General features: G+C 50.4%; 1 protein-coding gene across 1 annotated transcript in view; it reads right to left on the bottom strand.

Annotated features, from left to right (window-relative positions):
* The window catches only part of ASAP3 (ArfGAP with SH3 domain, ankyrin repeat and PH domain 3), a 49,305-nt gene extending 39,174 nt beyond the window's left edge, over positions 1-10,131 (bottom strand). Inside the window, 1 exon segment of the mRNA XM_026012434.2 lies at positions 9,884-10,131. Within this exon segment, the coding sequence (XP_025868219.2) occupies positions 9,884-10,012 (129 nt within the window). The 5' untranslated portion in view covers positions 10,013-10,131.
* Between the last annotated feature and the right edge of the window lie 5,560 nt (positions 10,132-15,691).

Here is a 15,691-nt window from a genome sequence, read left to right as displayed (position 1 = left end):
CAGCAAAAGGCAGAGTTGAGGGAAGAATCTGCCTTGTGCAGAACTGTACTCAGCTCTTCACTCCTAGACACCCGCAGGGGACACAAGATTCCTCTTTCTGCTCTGGTGCCAGCACCACACGGACGATTTTAGCATTCACTTGTAGTAATGGTTTCATCCCTGTTGCAATGATCTCATTTTCTGTTTGCAGTTCCTGATCTCTTTAGTCATCCCTTGTGCAGGTGTAATTGTGTTCTTAGTAAAAGGGACTTTTAGAAAGTTAAGTGTCTGTTATGTGCCAGGGATATGCTAGATGCTCTATAGGTTATCCCCTTAAACAACCCCACAAGATAGTTTGTACGGCCCCTGATTTACAGGTGGGGAAACTGAGACTCGGAAAGGTGAAGTCATTTGCCTGGGGTCACATGGCCAGTAGGAATCCAAACCCAGGTTTGTTTGACATCAGCCACTGGATCCTCTCCATAGACCTCAGCCACATCTTTAGATGCTGTGGGTTGTCAGCTTTTCATGGGCGTAAGTCCTTCTCCTTTCCAGATGGGGGCGTTGTCTTCTCATCTGTGTGCCCTCAGAACCTAAAATCCGCTTTGCACACAGCAGGTGTTCGATCAGTTCAATGACCTTACGTGGGCAGGCCATAGCTTACCACAATCATTTTCACCCTGACTGCTCAGCAGTCGCCTGGGGAACTTCTGAACTGCTCACTTGTGCAGGCCTCACTCCTGGGAGAGTCTCAAAAAGTGGGTCTGGGTGGAGCCTATGGCATCCGAAGTTCTTAAAAGCTCAGTCAAGGTCAAAAGCCAGCTGAGTTCGAGAACCCTTCCCAGTCAGCCTCCACAGTGAGGCCACTCACTGACCCCAGTCAGGCCCAGGCACAATGTTCCTAGGACAGAGGGCACCCAGGGCTCTGCCCTGGAGTCTGGGGAACTCACGGTGCCTCCATGGGCCTCACTGCCTCGCGTGCTCTGGGCCCAGGCACTAGGCCCATGGAAAGGATCTTCTAGCAGGGTGTCCGGGTGGCTCAGTTGGTTGAGTGCCCAGTTCTTGGTTTCAGCTCAGGTCATGATCTTGGGGTCATGAGATCGAGTCCCATGTCAGGCTCATGCTCAGCAGGGAGTCTGCTTGAGGTTCTCTCTCCTTCCCCCTCACTCCCCGTCCCTCCCCCTCCAGTAAATAAATAAATATCTAAACAAACAAAGGATCTTCCAGCAAGACAACGTCTGCCTGAGGGCTAGACTACCAAACTGCCTTAGGGGAAAGCATTTCTTTCTGCCATGACCTAAAGTTCCAGTTTCTGTTCTCAAACCTGCTTGCATCATCCGGGTGGCCAAAAACAGCTGAACATCAGGCAAGGAAGTGAACAATGAAGACTGATGTTTAGAGAGGGGAGGAGGGGGATCCCTGGGTGGCGCAGCGGTTTGGCGCCTGCCTTTGACCCAGGGCGCGATCCTGGAGACCCAGGATCGAATCCCACGTCAGGCTCCCGGTGAATGGAGCCTGTTTCTCCCTCTGCCTGTGTCTCTGCCTCTCTCTCTCTCTCTCTGTGACTATCATAAATAAATAAAAATAAAAAAAAAAAAATAAATAAAAAAAAAAAAATAAATAAATAGAGAGGGGAGGAGGCTCTACCTGTTGCCCTCGTGCAGAGGCAGGTACAGGACGAGGTGGGGTTCAGACAGGGCTGCGGTCTAAGCTCATCCTGGAAAAGCCTCTCGGCTCAGGTCTGCAGCCATCACCCCCTGCCTCTGTTCCCCGTCCCGGGACAACTGCCCAGCTGCCCACTCCTCGCATCAGGCCAGGCCGGCACAGAGGGGAAGCCAGCACCGACCCTGCTTGGAACCTGGTCATCCGCATGGCCACGCTCAGGGGTTGTGTTTGCTATTTTCGTATCTTGCCTCTGGACATCTAGGCAGCACCTGACCGAGCTGAGCACTGCTCCCTCCTCGAAACATTCCTCTCCTGCTCCTGCAGCACTATACTCTCTCCAGTTCCCTCCTACCCCACTGACATCTCCTTCTCAGCCTGTTTTTGTTTGTTTGTTTGTTTCTTAAGGTTTTATTTATTTATTCATGAGAGACGCAGAGAGAGAGAGAGAGAGAGAGAGAGAGAGAGAGAGAGAGAGGCAGAGACACAGGCAGAGGGAGAAGCAGGCTCCATGCAGAGAGCCCGACGTGGGACTCGATCCCAGGTCTCCAGGATCACACCTTGGGCTGAAGGCGGCGCTAAACCGCTGAGCCACCCAGGCTGCCCTTTTTTTTTTTTTTTAAAGATTTTCTTTGCTTATTTGAGAGAGAGTGCACACAAGCCAGGGGTGGGGGGCGGGCAGAGGGAGAAGCAGACTCCCTGCTGAGCAGGGATCCCAATGCAGGGCTCGATCCCAGGACCCTGAGATCATGACCAGAGCTGAAGGCAGATGATCAACCCACTGAGCTACCAAGGCGCCTCTCAGCCTCCTTTATTAACTTGTCTTCCCCTCCTAATCTCTCGGCCCTGGAGCTCTCCAGAGCTTGGACCCGGGCCCCGTTCATTCCTCTCCCTGGGTGATCACATCCATTCCCTCAGCTTTAAACACCAGCTAATGCAATGCATGAATATGTGGTCCATGGATTGCCTGCATGAGCATCTCCCGGGGTGCTGGTTAAAATGCAGATTCCCAGGCAAACCCCTGCAGGCTGGCAAACTGGCCAAGGACATTTGTCATTCTTTGCCAATCTGGCATCTGAATCTCTGTCCTCCATCTGGGAAATGACTTGCTGTGAAAGTCTTGGCAGAGCTCACCTCCTACAAAGCTGACAAGACCAAATTCTTGCTTTTCCAGACTCCCTTGCTGCTAGGGTACAAGGGTGTGAGCCAGGCTCGGCCAATCAGACACTCACTGCAGACTCTGAATCAGGAGTGGAGAGGGGAAGACCCATTCTCACGCCGGTGGCAACAGCAATGAAGAAGCCCAGTCTCCAAGGACAGGGATAATAACAAGTTGTGGCATTTAGCGCATGGCAGCAGTGTCCTCGCCAAACTGGCTCAGTGGAATGATTTTGGCTGAGATCCTGCCAGCCACCTCATTGCAGTTCTCCAGCTTCCCAGAAATTCTGTGACCTACTGAATATTCCCTTTCAATGAACTCCTTTTTTTGTGCAAAGCAGCTCAGGGTGGTTTCTGTTGCTTGCAATAAGAAGCCTAAGAAAGATACAGCTAGAACGATATCAGGAGATTCTTACATAGATGCAAGTTTGAAACCCACTATCTCAACTCTGACAACTCTCCAACGTGTGTCTCCAGCCCCCTCCTTTCATCTCCAGAACCCATATATCCGAAACAAATAAACAAACACACAAACTCCAAATGCCTTCTTGACATCTCCACTTGGATGTCTCAAAGACCTACAAGATTGTACCAACAGAATTCCTGACTTTCCCCCAAAACCTATTTCTCTGCCAGATTTCCCCCTCCAAGGGAAGAGTAAATGGCACTCTTCCTTAGGAATCTGGGGTTGGTTTTTTTTACCACCCTCTACATGCACTCCATCAACAAATTTTGATGTTGCCACTTATAAAATACTTCTAGAATCTGTCCACCTCTCTCCTACACCAATCATGGCCCTATCTACACTTCCATCATCTCTTCCATGAACAGCTGTTGCAGCTACAACAGCAGCTGGGTCTTAGGTCTTCTCCTTGGGTCTTCTCCTGCTCCCTCCAATCTAATCTCCACACAGCACCTGATATGATCCTTCTAGAACAGAAATTGGATCATGCTGCTTGCCTGCAAAATAGATAAAATCCCAAACTGCTATCAGGGCCTACAAGCTTGAATATGACCTAGCCCCTGCCTGCCTTTCCAAACTCATCTGGTCATGCTCTTCCATCTACTCATCACTACACTTCTGCCTCTCTGGCCTCCTTTAAGTGTCACAGATACTTTAGATTCTTTACTGCCTTAGGGCCTTTACTTAAGCTGTTCCCTCTATCCGGAGCACCCTCACATCATTAATCTCTATTAATACTCCTAAATACCAGGGGTATAGTGGTGAGATTAAGTTCTATTCTCATGAAAGTCAAAATCTAGTGAAAAATCAAATTTTAGGGATGCCCGGGTGACTCAGCAGTTGAGCGCCTGCCTTCAGCCCAGGGTGTAATCCTGGAGTCCCGGGATCGAGTCCCGCATTGGGCTCTCCACAGGGAGCATGCTTCTCCCTCTGCCTGTGTCTCTGCCTCTCTCTCTCTGTCTCTCATGAATAAATAAATAAAAATCTTAAAAAAAAAAAAAAGAAATCAAATTTTAATAAAATCATTATACAAATAAATACAAAATATATTCATGATGTGTGCTGCAAAGGAGAGATATAGAGCTATCATGGAGAACTGGCCTAGAATAAAAGTGGAGACAGAAGTTAGGAGGCTACTGTAGTGCACCAGGGGAGAGATGATGCTGGTTTGGACCAGAGTCAGGATGTAGAGAAGTGGGTAGGCTGTGGAGATGTTTATAGAACTGTTCCCCCCGGTGATGAAGGATGCATGTGGAGGTAGAAGGTTTCTGGCTGGTGTAACAGAATAGAGGGATGTACCACTCATGGAGAAGGAGATACTGGACGGGCCAGCCTTTGGGGGAAGTCACGAGTATGGTTTTGGACACGTTGAGATGTCTAAGTGAAATAGCCAAGTGAGCAGCTAAACATGAAGGTCTGGGCTGGATATACAAATGTAAGTGAGTCACTTAAAGATGAGAGAGGACCGTGGCCATGGGTGTGGGTGAGATTGCCTGGGCAGAGGCTAGCATGCAAAGAAACGAGGACCCAGGGCCAAACCCCAGGGAAGGCCTTGACCAGGAGGATGAGGCTTCATGCCATTTATCACAACATGAAATTACTTCCTTGTTTGTTAATCTGTTTACTAGCTGTCTTCCCCAGAAGACTTGTAAGCTCTTGGAGCTTAGGCCTGTATTTCTCTGAAAAAGCAATGTATCCACCCAGTGCGTAATACAGGGCCTGGCACGGAGCAGTCCCCAGGCACTATGCTGACTGCTGTGTCCCTCAGCAGGACTGGCTTCATCCATTCCTTGGACACTATGATTGGGTTCACTGTCCAGCAAAAAGCCCAAGTGACGAAATGGCAATCGCAGCCTTCCAAGTCATGCTACACCCTCTAGCTGTCCTTTTGTTTTGTTTTTGTTTTTAAAGTAGGCTCCACACCCAATGCAGAGCCCAACTCAGGGCCTAAACTCATGACCCTGAGATCAAGAATTGGATGCCCAACCAACTGAGCCACCTAGGTGCCCCTAGCTCTCCATCTTTTTAATCCCACTAAACCTGAGCTTTCCAGACTGAGGTCCATCTACACCTGGATAACCAAGTAGGCAGAAAACAGGATGAGCACAGTGCCTCTCCCTGGATCTTAGGCTGTGCCACACAAAGCACAACTGCCATGGACACATGGGGAGTAGGGGCTCTCCAGGCTCTGCCTCTCTTCTCTGAGCAGCGCTCCCTCCCACAGCACAGGTCTGTGTAGCCACGCTTCCCCTGCCCAAGTCTGCCCTTCCATGGCCTCTGCTGATGAAACCAGGGGTGAAAAGCCACTCCTAGAACCAATCCAGAAGCTGAGCCAGGCCATCGAGCTCTCTGCCAGGAACCGGGAAGTGGGACACAAGACTGGCTTGGTTACCTATAGACACTAGACTCACGAGGTCACGTTAATTGGAGGGCTGAAGCCACCTGTCCTCCCAAGAAGACTGGGTGATACCTTTTGGGTCCTGTGATGACAAGTGAGCAAAGGCGCTGTTCAGAGGTGCAGAAAGAAGCAGAGGCAAGGCAGCCAGAATGATGAAGCAGCTGCCTTGTTCCTGACCACTTCCCCACCTCAAGCGAGGCCCTGGTGCGCTCCGCTCCTCCTTCCCACGCTTCAGTCCCACGAGGCACCTCTAATTCCTCAAAACGAGTTTCCCTTCAACAGAAACAGCTTGAGAAGGCTTATGTTTCTTGCAAACAGTCTCTAAGATTACACGATTTTTATTATTTTTTGTAAAACAAAGACACAGGATGAAACAGAACATAAAATACACAAGAGTATTAATGACCAAATTCTTTCTAAAAACGAGATTCAAAAAAAAAAAAAAAAAAGCCACAATGGAAGAGACAAATCTGACTCCAATAAAGTATGAACTATGTAATATAAGACACGGTACTAACCGAAGTAAACATTCCTCCTAAGCACCACCCTCTTACAATAATGTATCTTCTCTGAGGACATTCACTGGGAAGCTCACACATTTCCACGGCAATCACCTCTGGGGAGAGTATAAGGGTTGTGAGGCACAGTCAGAGGTGACTTTTGCTTTTTCTGTTATGTTTTTAAATTTTTAAATTATAAATGATCATGTCCTTATAACACTATATGTTAACTATACTGGAATTAAAATTTAAAACTTTGTAAAAGATTTATTTATTTGAGAGACAGTAAGAGAAAAAGAGAGCATGCTCGTTCGCACAAGCAGGGGAAGGAGCAGAGGGAGAGGGTGAAGCAGGCTCCCCACTGAGCAGGGAGCTCAACATGGGGCTCGATCCCAGGATCATGACTTGAGCCAAAGGCAGATGCTTAACCACCTGAGCCACAGTAGCCCAAATTTAAAACTTAATAAAAAATTATCATGCCCTTTGTGCAATTAAAACTTCATTAACCTGCAAATAAATATATGAAACACAAGCCTTGGAAGATCTCCTATTTGTGGAAGACCACTTTATCTAAGAGCTAGTAGGAGATATAAGTTCACAAGTTGAGATGCATAATATAGCATGAATTCTCAGCACTGGTCAAAATGGTTTACTTGCTTCCTGAATATATTCTCTTCCCACCAGTTTCCAAATTCACTCACCCTCTCCACTGAATGATGGAGTTCCTCCAGCCTTCAAGACCCATCTGGAAGTCACCTCCTCCAGAAAGTTCTCCCTGACTGCACCAGTCCTCCCTGTTCTCTCACTCCCCCACCCCACTGGCCTCTTATGAGACCTTTCTGTACTTCTTTCTAGGCACTCAGGACAGACTCTTGGGATTCCTACTTATCTCCCTAAGATAGGCCACATCTCCCCCAAACAGCCAGAAAACCAGAGCAGCATCTTTATGTCCTTGGTGCCTAGCCCAGAGATGGCACGGAGAACTGGACAGACCCACTATGTGACACGAGGAGATTGCCTTAACCTTCTTGGGCCCATTTTTACCCGTGTTCTTGTGAATACCAATAAGATGAAGACTGTAAAGGGGCCCAGAACAGGAAAGAGTGGTTGACAGAATTATTTGTTTTAATACTCTCTCAGATTCGTATAGTGTCTCACAATGAAAAACAAAAATCTTTAACAACCTAGAAGAGGTAAGCAAGGAGGGATTATTAGACCCATTTTAAGAGTGGAATAACTGAGGTTCAGAGACACTACATAGGGAGAATAGGCAGTTGGACTTCAGAAAGAAATAGAATAGGACCAGGGATTAGAATATTTGGGTGGCAATGCCAATTCTTCTATTACTCAGAGGTAGGAGCTTGGACAAGTCTCTTGTGCTCTCTGGACATCAATTTCCCCAACTTAAATGAGAGTTTGTGATCTCTTTAAGATAGGTGATCTCTATCTTAAAGGGTTGCTCAATGCTGACATTCTAGTTTTCAGTGGCCTGCCAAGGGTCCTTCTTAGTAGGACTGCAAAAATAAAAAAGGGCTGCAAATCCCAGGACAGAGTCTCTAGTAACTCCCAGGAAGACAGCAGGGACTGGAAGACTTGCTTTAAGAATTTGTTGTATTTTAATTCAGCCAAATGGAGCTTCAGGCCTGGGGGTGGGTTAGTCATGACCAGAATGGATGGAGTGGGGGAGCTGGGGGGTGGGGGGTGGGGGGTAGGCGGATGCCAGCATCAAACTGCATGTAAATATAAACATGAATGCAAAATCAAACAGGAAACCTCAGGAAAGTCCAATCCAAAGGTCAGATTCTAACTTTTCTGACACTGAAATGCTGAAGAGAAAAGCTGTGTTTGGGTGTCACAGACTTTCCTGCTGCAAAAACAAACCCTTACATGTACCAAACCAAAGTCCTGAAGGCAAAGGAGGCCAGATTTTTGTCTAGCCTGAACTGGGACAAAGCTGAGCCCTGGCCAGAGTCTACTACAGCCTCCAGACCAGTTCCAAGGGCTCCCCCTGAAACTTCCCCCTCTGCACCCCACCACCACCACACACAAGTGCTGACACACACTAAGCCAGGCAAGGCCAGATGCACAGGCATAAATGGGCATTTCTGTCCCTGGAGAAAGGTTCATAGTACAGCCCCTTCTCCTGCTCCTGCTCCTGCTCTGATTTAACATTTTAATGAACAACCCAGAGAGGAGGGTGAACTGTGAAAGCCCTAAGGGATGCCAATGGCACTGAACTCTTCCAGGTCATGAAACGTGAGGCTATGAAGACAAACCTCAGAAAGCACTCTCCCAACCAGGATGACAGTTTCCCTGTGAATCTCCCAGAAAAACAGAATCCACATTCCTAGGTGGTAGACTCCAAGGAAAGCAGCCAAAAGGTCATTCATTGGCTGCTTCTTATTTTAATGAAAGCCTGTAACCCTACTAGGTGCAATGCACTAGGCGAGGCTCTGTGAGAGAAATGAGGACAAAAGAAGCTCAGTCGTTGTCTAAAAATATCCATCAATTAACCCGGTAATCATTCCATTTATCAAGATGCATGCTTTATACACACTGACTCACCCTAATACCATGGCTCTGTGAGGTAAACATTATTATCCCATTTTACAGATGCCAAAAATGAGGCTCAAACAGATCGGGTCACATACCTAAGCTCACACAGCTGGCAAACGACAAGGCCAGAATTTGAACACAGCTCTGCCTCTGGCAAAGTGAATGCTCTTTCCACAATCCTCTATCCCCCCTACAGAGAGATGCACATAGACTCTGGGATGGGGGTTCAGCCTGCCAGGGAGGGGCGGAGAAGGAGACATTCCTCAAGACATTGGCCCGGGGTATTTTGAACCGTTGAGCTTTGCATTTGCCACACAGTAGGCGCTCAATACCCCTATGGTGAAAGATGGAAGAGGAGAGTCCCTGCTAAGGTCCAAAATGCCACCCAGTTTGGGGCATCCCCTGAAAGGGAGCTGCACAAGCACATTATTCTCCCCGGGCCCAAAGCCGCAGGGTGTCTGCCCTACAAGTGCCCCTGCAGAGGCCCGGGAGAGCGCAGCAGGTCGGCAGAGGAGGACCGGACTCCAGTACAGACGGGAATGGGGTGCGGCAGCCCGCAAGGGCGAAGGCGAAGGCCTGGGACGCGTTTCTGGGAAAGACAAAGAGGGAAGGGGAGGGGAGGGAGACTACAAACTTGCCAGCAGCCTGGCCAAGGTGAACCCCGGCTCCTGGCGCCTTCTCATTCGCATTCATTCCACAGGCGCCGGCCAAATTTCAGAACCAGCAGCCAGGGGGAGGGGGCCTCCCTGCAGCCGAGGAGAAGTAAGTTCAGGACCGAGGCGGGAAGGCCTGTTGCCCAGCAGGGGAGGGACTCGGGGAGCAAACTCGTGGGGCTCCAAAGATGAAAACCCAAACAGATGCAGAGAGGCGCTGCACAAACTCGCGTGCGACGGGGCAGGTGAACAAGGGCGCTGGGGTGATGACCCCGACCTGTGAAGTCCCTTATCGAGAGGACCTAAGCCACCCCCCCACCCCCAGGTCCCTCGGACCCTCCCCGGACTCGACAGCGCGGGCGCCGATGTTGGAGATGCACTCGGTTCTCACGGATCTAGAGAGGGGTCAGGTTTCCGGGGCGCGGTAAGGGCCATCGCAGCTCCGGTCACGCCCGTGAAGGTCAAGGAGAGGCCCTGCCGGGACCCCCGACCCTTCCCGCCTCGGCCCCCTCACCTCCTCCCGCGCCAGGGCCGCCCCCCGGCACCGGGGCATCTTGGCGGCAAAGGCGGCGGCCCCAGCCGGGGAGCTGAGGTCCTCCGCGGTGACGGCCAGAAACTCGGCGACGCTGAGCTGCTCGGGCATGGCGGGCGCGGGGCGGGGGCGCCGGGACTGCTGGAGCGGGGCGCGGGGGGCGCTCGCTGCACGGAGCTGGGCGGCCTCACAGCCCCGCCGCGAGCGCCGTCGGGGCCTCTGCACGCCCCGCCTCCTCCGCGCCGCTCGCCCCGCCCCGACTGCCCGCCTCCCGCACGGCCGCCTCTTCCCCGGAGCCCGGAGCTTCCCCACCCCGCCCGCCCCTAGGCCCCGCCCCCGGCCTTGCAGCTTCTCCCCCCACTGCCCCCTTAGCCTGGTCAGCCGGGCCCCGGCCCCTCGCTGGGCTCCCCGGCCCCGCCCCCGGAGCTCCGCCCCTGGACCCTCGCCGGGCTCCCCAGCCCCACCCCCAGGACGACCGGCCCGAGAGCTCCGCCCCCTGACTCAGCTCCGCCCCCGGCCCCGCCCCCAGCTCGCCCAGCCCATGAGAGCTCCGGCCCTGACTCGCTGACCCGCCCCGGCCCCGCCCCTCGGCCCCGCCCCCAGCTCGCCCAGCCCCGGGAGCTCCGGCCCCGCCCCTCGGCCCCGCCCCTCGGCCCCGCCCCCAGCTCGCCCAGCCCCTGAGAGCTCAGGCCCAGACTCGCTGTCCCGCCCCCGGCCCCGCCCCCGGCCCCTCGGCCCCGCCCCCAGCTCGCCCAGCCCCTGAGAGCTCCCGCCCTGACTCACTGCCCCGCCCCCGGCCTCCCGGGAAGCTTCTCCTCCCGGTCGCGCTCGCGGCCCCTCCACGGCCACGCCCCCTCTCTTCCTGGTCCTGGGCCTCCCAAGTTCGCCCCGTTCCCACCGCCCGGGGGCTCCACCTCCGCGCCCCTCCTGCCTGCGCCCTGCGTCTTCTACGGAATCGTTCCCAGCCCCCGTGATCTCTCCCCTTCAGCCTCACCCCGACTCCGGCCCCCATCTCTCCACCAAGCCCACCCGGTCTCGGCACCCCCGTTCGCTCCCAATTGCACCGTCCCCTTGCTCGGCGCACCGCGCCCTCAGCCTCGGCTCTGCGCTCCACCGGAGCCTCCCACTCGCCCCTTGGCTTCGGCCCCTGCGGGTTGCGTGTGGCTCGGTGCCCTTGGGTAGTTGTGGGATTTGGGGGAAAGTACATTCCTTCTTGTTGGAACCTCACTTTCCTTCTCTGCAAAGTGAGAAGTCTGATGCCCACTAAATTGTGATGTTGTAGGGAAAGAACCTAACACGTGCTTGTACCGAATAAGCGCTGAGCAACCCGCTCCCCCTCTGCGGACCCTCTCACCGGGCCCTCTTTCTTCTAGGGCTCAGTATGGTGCCTTTCACTCCTCAACCCGGCTCACCGTCCCGACGAGGCTGCAGATTGCCACTCCCTCCCACTATTAACCCTTGCCTCTCGGGAACCACGTATATCCTTGGGTGGATGAAGTTTCGGGTTCCGGATAGAAATCCACTTAGGTTTTGCTCTGGAGCCTGAAGCCCTATGGAAAGGATTTCTTTAGTAAAAAAATCAGGGAAGATGGGGAGCCTGGGTGGCTCAGTGGTTGGGGGGCTGCCTTCAGCTCAGGTCGTGATCCTGGGATGTGGGATGGAGACCCGCATCAGGCTCCGGCGAGGAGCCTGCTTCTCCCTCTGTCTATGTCTCTGCTTCTCTCTGTCTCTCGGGAATAAGTAAATAAATCTTAAAAAAAAAAAAATCAGGGAAGCACTGCGGTGAAGACTATTGGCTTTGGAATCTGATAGGTCTAAACTGCAATCCTGGTTGCTGCTGTTGACCAGCTGCGTGCACCTGAGCAGATTGCTAGCTTCTCTAAACTTGAATTTTCTTTTTCTTTCTTCTTCATTTTTTTTTTTTTTGAGTGTGGCAGGGGGAGGGGCAGAGAGAGAGAATTTTAAGCAGACTCCATGCCCAGCAGGGAGCCCAACCCTGAGATCCTGACCTGAGCCAAAATCAAGAGTCCCAGGCTCCCCCAAACCTGAATGTTCAACTCTTAAAGTGGCCTAATAGTATTTTACTCATAAGGTGATTAAGAGTATTACATACTTGACAGAAAAAAAAAAGCCCACACACACCAAAAAAATAAACACTAAGACATTACCTGCTGAGGATATTATGAATAGTAATTTTTTTTTCTCTTGGCTAATTTCTATACCCTGACTTCTCTGTAAGGAGCATATACTACTTGTGTAATAGAGTTAAAAGTTGAAAAACTGTGTATAGACTGTTGGAGGGGACAGGACAAATATGCAGTGAAATAGAACTCAGTCACCCTTAATTAAACTCACTCTAGTCTGTTTCCAGCTGGAATTCCTTTAGTGTTATTTCAAGGTCAACTAGGATTTCTCTCTTAAAATGCAACAGTCATTTCTCTCGCTTGACTTCTAGGAGCATTTTGCAAGGTTAACCATTCCTCCCTTCTTGAAATAGTCTTTCCTTTGAATTCTGAGACAATTGTTTTCCTTTTCCTTGGTGGTCTTCCTCCCTCTGTGGCTGCTCGCTGGGTTCTTCCTCTGCACCATATCTTAAGTGCTGGAATCACTGGGAGCTGCTACACCCTTTACTCTTTTCTCTCTACCCAGGTTTCCTGGAGACTTGGGTCTATCCCCACCAGCTTCCTTCACACCATTAATATTGAAGCTTCTTTTTTAAAAAAAAGATTTCATTTATTTATATTTATTATTCATGACAGAAACAGAGAGAGAGGCAGAGACAGAAGCAGGCTCCATGCACGAAGCCCGATGTGGGACTTGATCCCAGGTCTCCAGGATCAGGCCCTGGGCTGAACGCGGAGCTAAACCGCTGAGCCACCCGAGCTACCCAATGTTGAAGCTTCTTATGTTAGTTTCCTATAACTGCTGTAACAAATTATTGCAAATGTGGGGGCTGCAAGTAACACACATTTATTCTCTTACAGTTCTGGAGATCAGAAGTCTGAAATGAGCTTCACTGCGCTGAAATCAAAGTACCAGCAAGGCTGCATTCCCTCTGGAGACAGTAAGTGGGCATCCATCTCTCCTTACCTTTCCCAGCTTCTAGAACTGCATTTCTCACATTCTTTGCCCTATAGTCAACTTCCTCCATCTTCAAGGGCATCTTGCTTCTGTGTCATATCATACCGCTTTCATTTCTGTGGTCAAATCTCCCTCAGTCTCCATTTTATAAACACATTTGTGATTACGTTTAGGACCCGCCCAGATAATCCAGGATAATTTCCCCATCTCGGGATCCTTAAATTAATCACATCTGCAAAATTCCTTTGGGTATATGAGATAATGTTTATAGGTTCCAGGAATTAGGACCTGCATCTCTTTGAGGGCTGTGATTGAGCCAACCCCATCTTCCAAGGCTCTAGCTCCAGCTCGGACCCTTCTTTGGCTTAAGCTCGGTATATCCAATGGCCCATGGTATGGTTTCCCATGCTTATCTCACGGACGGACTCTCAAACTCTGCAAGTCTAAAACTGAACTCACCATCCTGTACCCTGCCCCCTGGACCTGGCTCCTTCCCTATCCCTGTCTTGGTGAAAGGTACCACCATGTACCCCCTCGGGGTCATCCTCCCCCATCTCCTTCCACCAACTTTCACTCAATCGTGTCTTTTTTTTTTAATAATTTATTTCTTTTAAAAAAAATTTTTTTTATTTATGATAGTCACAGAGAGAGAGAGAGAGAGAGAGAGGCAGAGACACAGGCAGAGGGAGAAGCAGGCTCCATGCACCAGGAGCCCAACGTGGGATTCGATCCCGGGTCCCCGGGATGCCAAAGGCAGGCGCTAAACCGCTGCACCACCCAGGGATCCCTCAATTGAGTCTTAATCACTGTCTCCTAAGGTCTCACCAGTATGGCCACCTTCTTCTCCAGGCCAGCCCCAGTCCAGGCCACGCCACCTCTCACCTCCTCACAGGTCTCCCTGCCCCCAGCCCTGCATGTCTGATCTGATACTGTCCTGCTTAGAACTCTTCAATGGTCCGCATTTGCTCTCTGGGTGAAAGATGAACTTTTTTTTTCATGTCTAGCTGGTCCTGCACAATCTTGTTGCTCCTGCCAATTGCAGCCTTATCTCTCATCCCACTGCCCATCCCTGACATGATCTGAGCCCTCTCAATATCCTGCCTGCTGCCTGTAATACTCCCCAACCTCCTTTCAGATGCCCACATTTAATGTCTCAACCCTAGGAAGCCTTCCCCAATGTCCTAGAGATTTCTCCAGGACCTGGTATACCTTGCCACAGCACTTCTCACTGTGCACTGTAGTGCCCTGTTTGCTGATCTGGGTCTCTGGCCCACTTATTTATTTGCTGAGCACTTACTATGTACCTGTCACAATGCCAAGGGCTAGACAAGCAATGGTTCACTCAATACTCCCCACCCCCAACAACCCAGTGAGGCAGGTAACACTATTCTTGCCATCTCTGTGTCATGGGTGGGAAAACTAAAGCTTAGAGAGTTTAATTTATGTAAAATCAGGATGAACAAGCAATATAACCAAGATCCCAACCTGGGTCTGCCTGACTTGGAAGCCCGTTCTCGTTTTGTATTATTATTAATCACCAAGCTATGCTACCTAACTTGAAAATATCATCTCTTGCAAGTGAAGTAGATATAAATGTTCCATATATTCTCTCCTATCATTAAAAAGTGCCACCTACCAGAGGCAAAATACTGTTGTAGTATCTTGCAGGCTAACAAATTCCTTCCTATTTTGTAAAGCAGCTACTTCAATGTCAAGTCTTATGTCAGGTGCTCGGACTGAGAGACATGTGCTAGTACGGTGGGCCCCTTTCTGAACCAAAGTTTAATTTCAACATTTTGTGGAGGAAATTAAATAAGACATAAATAAATTATAGTATTTCAGGGAAATCAGATAAACCCAGCATTCTATCAGTGTAGGTTACAAAATTTGGGGGAATTTTCAGAGAAAATATGTGCCTTCAAGGAAACTTCCAGTTCTTTCAAGTTATTATTTCCCCGGGCCACCCTACAAAACCATTCAGACTTTACCAGGGCTATTTCAAGGGAATACTTGGAGACACTCTGCTTATAAAATAGCTGCTTCAAGGCCCCTAGACCAATCTGTACAAATCTGACTCCTGGAAATTTACTTATTCACTCAACAAACATTCACCAGGTTGTTACAGGTGCACTCCTAAGCGGCAAATGAGCAGTGGGGGAAGCTGTGGATATAAAGATTGGCACGATATGGGGAGGTTCTCAAGGAACTTGTACTCAAATAATCATAAGATCCAGACTGTAAATGCCCTTGAAGAGGTGCTATGGGAATGAGGGGTGGGGAGGGGAAGAGAGAGCCCTTTGGGTGTGTGGCTCAGAGAAGCTGGGGAGGTTTCAGAGAAGGAAGGACAGGTGGGCTGAGCCCTGAAGAATTTGAGGGAGCTGGGGCCAGAATGAGCCCAAGCAGGGAGAAAAGACGATTCAGAAAATCCACTCCCACCGGCACAGATGCATGCCTTAACAGCTCTCATAATATAGCAATCACCTCTTTCTTTTTTTTTTTTTTTTGTTTAAGATTTTATTTATTGGGGATCCCTGGGTGGCTCAGCGGTTTAGCGCCTGCCTTCGTCCCAGGGCATGATCCTGGGGTCCCAGGATCGAGTCCCACATCGGACTCTCTGCATGGAGCCTGCTTCTCCCTCTGCCTGTGTCTCTGCCTCTCTCTCTGTCTCTTATGAATAAATAAATAAAATCTTTAAAATTTTTATTTATT

Source organism: Vulpes vulpes, chromosome 2 (genome assembly GCF_048418805.1).
Source record: "Vulpes vulpes isolate BD-2025 chromosome 2, VulVul3, whole genome shotgun sequence".
Taxonomy (NCBI): domain Eukaryota; kingdom Metazoa; phylum Chordata; class Mammalia; order Carnivora; family Canidae; genus Vulpes; species Vulpes vulpes.
This window is presented reverse-complemented; position numbering and strand designations above follow the sequence as displayed.